This window comes from Caretta caretta, chromosome 1 (assembly GCF_965140235.1).
Source record: "Caretta caretta isolate rCarCar2 chromosome 1, rCarCar1.hap1, whole genome shotgun sequence".
Classification (NCBI taxonomy): domain Eukaryota; kingdom Metazoa; phylum Chordata; order Testudines; family Cheloniidae; genus Caretta; species Caretta caretta.
The window spans coordinates 232,226,838-232,237,341 of NC_134206.1; the positions used below are offsets into that span (position 1 = coordinate 232,226,838).

General features: G+C 40.2%; 1 protein-coding gene across 1 annotated transcript; it reads left to right on the forward strand.

Annotated features, from left to right (window-relative positions):
• Positions 1 to 290: 290 nt before the first annotated feature.
• On the forward strand, positions 291 to 2,930 carry LOC125624748 (phospholipase A and acyltransferase 3). Its single transcript, XM_048825947.2, has 3 exons — positions 291 to 390; positions 1,880 to 2,142; positions 2,784 to 2,930. Exons 1-3 carry the CDS (start codon positions 291 to 293, stop codon positions 2,853 to 2,855), a joined length of 435 nt encoding a protein of 144 aa, XP_048681904.2. The 3' UTR covers positions 2,856 to 2,930.
• Positions 2,931 to 10,504: the final 7,574 nt, after the last annotated feature.

The window sequence follows — 10,504 nt, forward strand, 5'->3', positions numbered from 1 at the left end:
CTGAGTTGTCTCCTTTAGGATTCACTGCTCTCTGGATAAGATGGTTGGAACTTGGAACTGAGTTCAGCTTGTCTTGGATGGGAGATGAGTCTCTCTGGATCAAGCCAGGAGAAGCCACATGCATATCTTAAAAATATGGGATTTGCTGGTGATTTTTCTGCATTCTCAGCTGTTGCAGTTTATTATTCTTAAGGTTTAAAGAAAAATATTCTGTTTAGCGAGGATTTAACAACCAATCTTTCTTTCATTTTCAGATACAGGATCTATGGGATCTCCTTACTTCAGCAATAATGCTAGAGCCTGGGGATCTGATTGAATTTCAGAGAATGGGATGCCAACACTGGGGCATCTATGTGGGAAAGGGACATGTGGTCCACTTCACATTTCCGGGTAAATAAGAATAAAAAGATGAATCCTTCCATAGATTCATCACATAATCCAAAATTATCCTCATCTGATGTTTTCACCCTTGTATAAAAATGATCTCATTGCAGTTCCCAGTCGGACAGGTGTGCACAGCACATGACCCATCATTACAATTTACACTAATTGGTCCGTTGGCATTCTCATCAGATAGATGAAGGCCTGAATGGGTCCTGGAGATTGAACTCTTGTTTCACCCAAGTGATGTCCGCTCTAGGTATGTGGCTAAAGCATACTGAGGTTGTTGGGTGGCAAGATGGGGGAAGCACACTTGTGAAAAGGCAATAATCAAAACTGTTCTGTCTACTCTTCCTCCTGCCTGTGATCCTCTGATCTTCAAAGCTGTACGTAGTCTCTGAGCCTTTCTTGATGTATCTCAGAGTCAGAAGAGCCCTAGCAATTTCTCACCCTTAAATCACAAACCAAAAGTCACTGATCAGTCAGAGCTCTGCTAGCCCTTCTTTGGCTCAGCCACAGCTAGAGAAGATTCAGTCTCCACAATAAGCTCCAAGCAGTTTGGGCCCAGAATTTGCTCAGTTCAGATTTGGGCCCCAGACCTGACCCTTCCACCTCTCCCTCAACATTTTAGTTCATCAGTAGCGCTTAGTGTCTCAACTCTATCTAGCCAACGTACTCATGTGGCCTCCATTACCACAGTATCTGAGAACCTCACAATCTCTACTATATTTACCCTTCCTTTAAAGTAGGAAAGTACTATTATCCCCATTTTACAGATGCGGAACTGAGGCAGAGAGAGAGACTGTGCCCCAAGTAAGCCAAATGTATCATGGGAAGCCTATGGAATAACAGAGTCTTGAATTCAGATCTCCCAAATCCCAGCTTTCCACCTAACCACCCAATTACCTTTCCTCTTACTTCCAACAGGCGATACTGTATGCTTCGCATATCTCAGTCAGGAGTTGCTCTTCTTGGGCCAACCAAGAGAAGCAGCGCTAAGTATGTCTTTTCTAGATATCACTCTTAGAGCTGGCTGAAATTTTTTGGACAAATATCTTATTCACTGAAAAACAGTTTGGGGTCAACCAAAACTATTTACCAAATTTGGGTCACATTGGAGAAAAGTTTCAGCTTAAAAATAATTTTTAAAAAGTTGAAACATTTTGTTTTGACATTTTCTAAACAAAACATTTTGACTTGGTTTTGAAATCTAGCTCATGTTTTTAAAATAACGAAACTAAAGTAAAAAATCTACCCAAAGACTAAACAAAAAGTAATGAAGGAGTTTCATTCTAAATCTAACAAAACATTTCATTCAGCCCAAAACAAACTTTTTGGGGGGGATTTTTTTCCCTCCAGTTCAGCCACTGAACCAAAAAAAAAAAAAAATCACTTATTTGCAAGGATCTAGTCACTCCTGTCAGATCTGACACTTGCCCTGGGCAAACTGCCAACCCTCTTTCACTTCTCATTGGCTGTCTTTTTTTTTTTTTTAAAGAGTTGGAAGAGGGATTGAACAATATGCTTAATGGAGAATTCTTCAAAGCCAAAGTGCAAAAGGAGCGTCTGAGGAACGTGGCTCATGTTTCAAGCTATGCTGTAAACAACCAATTAGATAAAAAGCACCCTCCATTACCTCTTCCTCATGTGGTAAACAGAGCTGAGCACCTGGAGGGGAAGAATATAGACTACAATCTAGTTATGTCTAACTGTGAACATTTTGCCACTATGATGAGATATGGCATTGCTGAATCACAGCAGGTGAGTCTGGTTCCTTCACCTGATCTCCATTTAGAAATGACTCCCTAGGGGCATGATTCTGTTTTGATTTGCATTTGTATTACATCAGTGGAATGATTTCAAGATTGACATCAGGATAACAGAACAGAAGCAGGCCTTAGATATTTATAGAATATAAAGCAATATTGGTACTCTGGTCAAACAAGGAACAAATTAAGGTATCTGACTGTTACATAATAGAGACAAGATGGATGAGGTGATATCTTTTATTGGATCAACTTGTATTAGTGAAAGAGACAAGCTTTCCAGCTCCACAGAACTTTTCAGGTGCGACAAACAAACAGAGAAATGCTCTCAAATTGGGTGCAGGGCCTCACTTTGCTTGACCAAATATGGGATAAACCAGGGAGACAAAAGATGACTTTGAAACAGTTCAGTGCCAGTCATTTCTGAACACTTTCTCTGATTTCATGGGACATCCCTCCCGTGATGATCCTGGAATCAGAAAAAAACAAAACCAGCTATGTTTTGCCCTTCCCCACCCACCCCTAATGGGAAAGAGTATAACTGACAGGTCTGTATTAGATACAAAAGTGGTTAATTCTTAGATTCTAGCTCACGTGAATCTTCATTCTGATTATGAACTTGGCTTTTTGTTTTAGGCAGTTTACTTTGAAGTGGATGAAGGTTTTGTGAAGCAGATAAAGAAATGGCTAGCCGAAATCAAGGAGTAGCTTGTGGATCGGTGAGTATGCACTATGGCATTTAAATGGGCACTGACTTCTTAGATAGAGATCAATTGCACCTACATTGATGCAACATACAGCCCATCATACACAAGTACCAAAGGTAAATTATTTATCTATATGTCCCTGAACAACTTTCACATTATTGGTAGGAGGGTCATCTTCCCTACTCACAAAAGGAGAAGATCTGAGCCCCTTCCCCATTAATGGTGGGTTTGTGGAGGAAGGACATGATCCTTTCTCTCAACATAGGCCCCACATAACTAAGTCCACTTACACTAACAAAGGAATAGTCTCTCTTCTCCCATAAAATCTCTGCCCTCTTCACACAAATGACGATCAATCTCCCCCAGTGCAGCCCACATGTTCATGAGTGGTGTCCAAGACTCCTTCATACATTACTAAAAAAGGGTAAATTCTCCCTCACTACCTCCCTGAGCATGAATATTGAATGCAATAATCATCAAATTTGGGGACTGGAAAAAGCTCTTGGAAGTATATTAAATGGCCTTGGTTATTTACTCCGGACACAATGGAAAATTGGATTGCTAGAGAAAGAACCTCTTCTACCTGAAGCAGCATTCAGAGGCTAGGAATAACTGACTTGAAAAAACAAGTAAAATACTTACTAATAACCCGTGTGCACTCTCCTCCTTCTACTTTGTGGTGCTTTGGTATTCTGTATACTGAACATTTCTAAGAGCTGTGCCTATGTGTCCAGACTAGTGCTGGTCAAAAAAAAAAAAAAGATAAGTATCATTCACAAAGGCTCAAAAGAAATCAAAATTTAGTTTTGTTTTAAAACTTTCCTTTTTTTCAATGTATTTTTATTTTTATTTCATTTCAGTAGGAGAGGGAACATTCTCTTACTTTTTAAAATTTTTGCACTGGACAAAGGCAGGGGTAGCAGAGAGACAGAGTAATTATATTCCTAACAAAATAACATTCAATGTTTCTGGAATATTTTAACTCTTAGTTTTGAAATTTTTCATTGAAAAAACAAAGTTTCATGCACTTTGTTTGAAAAGGCATTTTCTGTTTAAATAAGAAGTTTAAATGGAACGTTTTGACCAAGTCTAATAGATACAGCAGCCATTTTGTTCTCCGGTTGTTGCACCCTGTTAATGAGGCAACATGACTATTGTGTTGTCTCTCTCATGGAGACCTTCCTTTCCTTGTTTTCCTTGTGCTGAAATAAGTCATGTTGGACTGAAACTATATGGTTGCTATTTGTGTTTCAAAAATGATAATGTGCCTGATTCTGCTCTCAATTAGTTTTACACCAATGGAATATTGTTGACTTTAACTGAGATTATTCTTAAATTTACCATTTGTATTGAGGTAGCCCCTAGGAGTCCCCATCACAGACCAGAACCTTGTTGCACTAGGTGCTGTACAAACAAAGAACAAAAACTCAGTCCATTTCCCAAAGAACCTACAATATAAGAGCCAATAAGTAGATACAGACATGAGAACATGAAGAAAGAATGAGATAATACTGCTCAGCATGACAGACAGTGGTCGCAGCTAGAGATGGTAGAAAACGCTTTGATTGAACAGTTTTCCATTGGAAAATGCTGTCTCATGGAAAGCTAAATGTTTTGTGGGAACGTGTAGATTTTGATGGAAAAATTTCAAAATGTTTCATTTTGATGAGACTTTTTGTATTACATTGCAATAATCAATGTTATAATGCAATATAAAAAATAGCGTCAATGTTTCTGAAACAAAATATTTCAGAATACTTCATTCCAACAACCTCCTCCCCCCAAAAGACCTGGAGATTATCTTTTCACCCTTAATTGTGACAAAAACAAATTCTGAAATCTTGAATTTTGCAGATTTGTATGGGGGCCTCCTCCCAAAGCATGAGGGACAGCATTGGGAGAAAGCACAAAGGTAGCTGTTTGAAAATTTAACAAGTGGGTGATGAAGGTTGGCCCCGTAGAGTTGCTCTTGGTTTAGACTGGTGTAAAAGGGAACAAAACCAGTAATCTTAACAGGAGTTTATGCTTATGAATACTGACAGTCCTGGATACTGATGTCCTTTATATATCCTAAGAACAGGGACAATACAGACAACAGCAGTGATAGTTACCTCACTCTACTAATGTATGCCATGCTTGCCTGTGAAGACATTACCTCTCAAAATGAGGGGAGTTTATCCTCTTTGGCCTTTCTACTGAGATCAGAGAAGGGTACCACATATTGCATAGTGGTGTTATTAAATACATGGCCACTTGGAAATGGCCTGAAACCCACTCATGTCTCACAGCTCACAAAACAAATCTCAGATACTAGAAAATTTACACCACGACTCACATGGGCTGGATGGGAAACCAGCAATCTATACTGGATGTGAAAGCCATGATTTTCCACTGCCAGGCTCCTGAGCTTGTCCTTGGACTGTAATAGCTGTAGGGCTGAGTTATGTTATATGCTCTGTCGGTAAGGTCACTCTGCTAAAATGCAGCCAGTTAGAACTATGGGATTGCTTTTACAAAGATACTTTCACCTACTCTGTTAATGTGTTCTTCCCTTCAAACAGCATGACACTCAACCCTGTGTCTACAGAAAGAAATGCCTTTTGTACAGGAGTTTCGGAGAGTAAAAAAGACAGCTAGATACTTTGCAAACTGAAACCTCTTTTCTATTCAATGCTAATCAAATCAAAATAAAAACCTAAATAGTCAAACTCCAGCCATGAAAACCCAGAGCTTCCTGGATAAATCATCAGTTCCAATAAGCCTAGACCTAAATGTATTGTCCTGATGTGTCTGAGAGAATCTGCCAGTCATCTGGAGGAGAACTGGCCACAAACTGAGGGGCTGACCAAGCAGAGATAAGAGACATCAAAGACTATATCCTATAGCAAAACACTTTAAGAATCCCTTTAAGAATTAAACTGCTTAGTTCAGACCTTCCAGGGAGGGGGCTAATTATTTTGATTGTGATTTGTTGGACATATATTAAAGAGATTGACCAAAACTAATTACAGGAATCTTATTTCATATAAGTTTCACAGGAATATGTGGAATTTTTTCCTGTTTTCCTGCCCATTCTAGTCACAGCACACCACCTGCCTCAACATCGTCAGGTATTTTTATAGGTATCAGAGCAAAGAAGAGTTTGAAGGAGGGTTCTGAACAAGGACAATGAAGTGGCTTTGGTCTCCACTTAGTCAGTTCTTCAGGGAAGAGTTTGTGTCTTCCCAATCCATCTGTTTGTACAAAGTCTAGCACAAAGGGGCTTCAGTGTCATTGGGACCTTTGGACACTACAATCAGCATATGCACTCTCCTGCAAGCACCTAAAAATATGTGCAAATACACTAGAGCCAATCAGAAAATCAAAAGCTTTCCTGCAGTAAACTCAGTGGGAAAAATCACCATTCCCATTTTTGGAGTGACTGTTTTCCCTTAGAATTTTCATTCTTAATTTAAACCATGTTTCTTTTCAAAATATTGTTTCAAAACTTTTTTTTCCCCTTTGGCATAAAATGTCATTTTGGTTTTTGGAAACTGAAAAATTTCAGGTTTCCATTTTCAGTTTTTAGATGTACAGGGGTGTCCACTTGTTTTCTCTTTATCTTCACATACTTTCTTACTTTTGTCTTTCTGGAGAAAGGGAGGGAAGAGGAAAAAAAATTAAGAGGTGGAGGAACTTGAAAATCCAAAGCCAGAAATGGAAAAAAAAATTTTTTTCAGTTTCCAAAAACTGAACTAAAACAACCTTTTACATCAAAAAGAAATGAACAATGTCACTGCAAAGGGTTGGTCTGAAATGAAACATCAGTGATGCTGAGGCTGCAGGATTTGGCAATTTTAGAAGCTATAACGTTCACCATTTTGCTGCAGAAAAGTACCCAGCATTTTCCCTCCTTTTGACCTGCTTACAGCTGCCTCTGCCTCCCCATTAATCCCCATTTAATTGACGGAAATTAGATTACGGTGCATATTTTGTCCAATGGAGCCAGGTAGTAGGGAGTAAGGGAGCCCGATTGTACTGAGGGAATGGGGCAGTGTGAAGTGTAGGTTGAAAAGCTGCCTGGATAACAGTATGATAGCCAAGACCTAGGAGCCAACTTGGAGAAGCAGGAGTTGACCTGCTGAAGCAGGATCCACATGCTGCTTCCCTGGCACACATGGGGAGGAGTCTCTGTCCAGGGCAGCTTGGACAACATGGTAGCATCTGAGGACCAGGAAGTGGAGCTGGACCACCTGAAGAGCATAGTGAACAAAACCATCCTCAGAAAAAATCACTCTCAAAAATAATTGATGAATATTATGGCAACTAGTGTTTTCAGTTATGAGCCATGGTTGTACACATTTATGTGAGGTTGGGAGGATGGGAACAAGGGACAATTCATGGTAATGGAATAAATGGAATTTCGTGTTTGGTGCAATGGAATATAGGGCTTGTTGCCACAGAACTTGCTCTAGTTGTACCACTGAGTTCATAGTGCCTGGGTATGGGGAATATGTTAGCTCCTTTCCTGCTGAGTTTAAGGCAGGAAGTGGGTTGGGTAGGTCCTAGTATCCCCGAGAGGTGCTCTCAGATCTTCTTCCCTTGCAGAAGGGTGGGTACAGGTGGGCTCAGTTTTCTTTTTCTGGGTGGGGTGTGCTTTGACCTGTAACTCCATTGTTCCTTTTCAATCTCTTTCATTACAAAATGGGAAAACAAACGGACTCTGGATTAAAATAGGGAGAATGAGGCTACAAAGGTGAGAAGATAGATTTGGGGATAGTGCTCAGGCTCAAAACAGCCAGTCCACATCTATGCCCCATACCGGCACCTCTCTGAAGTTATTACTTTGTTCTCCAGAATCTCAACTTTCATTTTTTTAAAAAATAAATATTTAGCTATTATGTTGGTGAAGAAAATGTCAAAAATGCAAACTGAGGCCAGGTCTACATTACACACTTACACTGGTATAACTATGTCACTCAGGGGCATGAAAAATCCACACCCCTGAGCAACGTAATTATACTGACCTTAACCCCCACCATGTAGACAGGGCTATGTCGGTGGGAGAAGCTCTCCTGCCGACATAGCTACTGCCTCTCACACAGGTGGAGTAACTAAGCCAACAGGAGTGTAGCCATCTGAGTGAGTCTGCAAAGAGACTGGATAGCTCTGAAAGGTGTGAACTGCCTCATTCATTATATTATGGTGTAAACTCAGGTGCCCAATGATGATCATTTAAATGTCAATATGGTTAACTATTCCATTCCTCATGCAAGAGCAGAGAGAAGATCACAAATCTGCACCACTTACTATGAATAACATCTCATTTTGGTGCTTTATGTGAGTTGCATTTGGGAGATAACGTAACTTTTTTTTCCCCAGTCAAGAAGGAGCCAAGCATAAAGATCTAGCAGAGCCCACAAGCATATTCAAGCCCTACAAAGGGGAGCCAATCTCAAGGAGCTCAGAGAGCTCACACAATCATATTTTCAACATCTGCACAATCCACAGTTAGCAGGATCCCATTCTGGTGACTCACATTATGCTTAGAGGAGTTTAGAAGACTATCACCATTTCCCCCTTGTCTTACTCTGAGAGTGGTGATTAGATTTTACATGGGAGAAATCAAGAGGTTTGTCATAAACACACAGCTAAGGGTAGCATAAAATCCCTCCTTTCCCTGTAAAGGGTTAAGAAGCTCAGATAACCTGGTTGGCACCTGACCAAAAGGACAAATAAAGGGAGAACAGATTCATAGATACTAAGGTCAGAAGGGACCATTATGATCATCTAGTCCGACCTCCTGCACAACGCAGGCCACAGAATCTCACCCACCCACTCCTGCGAAAATCCTCTCACCTATGTCTGAGCTATTGAAGTCCTCAAATCGTGGTTTAAAGACTTCAAGGAGCAGAGAATCCTCCAGCAAGTGACCCGTGACCCATGCTACAGAGGAAGGCAAAAAACCTCCAGGGCCTCTTCCAATCTGCCCTGGAGGAAAATTCCTTCCCGACCCCAAATATGGCGATCAGCTAAACCCTGAGCATATGGGCAAGATTCACCAGCCAGATACCCAGGAAAGAATTTTCTGTAGTAACTCAGACCCCACCCCATCTAACATCCCATCACAGGCCATTGGGCCTATTTACCATGAATAGTTAAAGATCAATTATCAAAATCATGTTATCGCATCATACCATCTCCTCCATAAACTTATCGAGTTTAATCTTAAAGCCAGATAGGTCTTTTGCCCCCACTGCTTCCCTTGGAAGGCTATTCCAAAACTTCACTCCTCTGATGGTTAGAAACCTTCGTCTAATTTCAAGTCTAAACTTCCCAATGACCAGTTTATATCCATTTGTTCTTGTGTCCACATTGGTACTGAGCTTAAATAATTCCTCTCCTTCTCTGGTATTTATCCCTCTGATATATTTATAGAGAGCAATCATATCTCCCCTCAACCTTCTTTTAGTTAGGCTAAACAAGTCAAGCTCCTTGAGTCTCCTTTCATAAGACAGGTTTTCCATTCCTCGGATCATCCTAGTAGCCCTTCTCTGTACCTGTTCCAGTTTGAATTCATCCTTCTTAAATATGGGAGACCAGAACTGCACACAGTATTCCAAGTGAGGTCTCACCAGTGCCTTGTATAATGATACTAAAACCTCCTTATCTCTACTGGAAATACCTCGCCTGATGCATCCCAAGACCGCATTAGCTTTTTTCACAGCCATATCACACTGGCGGCTCATAGTCATCCTAAGATCAACCAATACTCCGAGGTCCTTCTCCTCCTCCGTTACTTCTAATTGATGCATTCCCAGCTTATAACTAAAATTCTTGTTATTAATCCCTAAATGCATAACCTTACACTTCTCACTATTAAATTTCATCCTACTACTATTACTCCAGTTTACAAGGTCATCCAAATCTTCCTGTATGATTTCCCGGTCCTTCTCTAAATTGGCAATACCTCCCAGCTTTGTATCATCCGCAAACTTTGTTAGCACACTCCCACTTTTTGTGCTGAGATCAGTAATAAAAAGATTAAATAAGACTGGTCCCCAAACTGATCCCTGAGGAACTCCACTGGTAACCTTCCTCCAGCCTGACAGTTCATCTTTCAGTATGATCCGCTGTAGTCTCCCTGTTAACCAATTCCTTATCCACCTTTCAATTTTCATATTGATCCCCATCTTTTCCAATTTAACTAATAATTCCCCATGTGGCACGGTATCAAACGCCTTACTGAAATCTAGGTAAATTAGATCCACTGCATTTCCTTTATCTAAAAAATCTGTTACTTTCTCAAAGAAGGAGATCAGGTTGGTTTGGCACGATCTACCTTTTGTAAAACCATGTTGTATTTTGTCCCATTTACCATTGACCTCAATATCCTTAACTACTTTCTCCTTCAAAATTTTTTTCAAGACCTTGCGTACTACAGATGTCAAACTAACAGGCCTGTAGTTACCCGGATCACTTTTTTTTCCTTTCTTAAAAATAGGAACTATGTTAGCAATTCTCCAATCATACGGTACAACCCCTGAGTTTACAGATTCATTAAAAATTCTTGCTAATGGGCTTGCAATTTCATGTGCCAATTCCTTTAATATTCTTGGATGAAGATTATCTGGGCCCCCCGATTTAGTCCCATTAAGCTGTTTGAGTTTC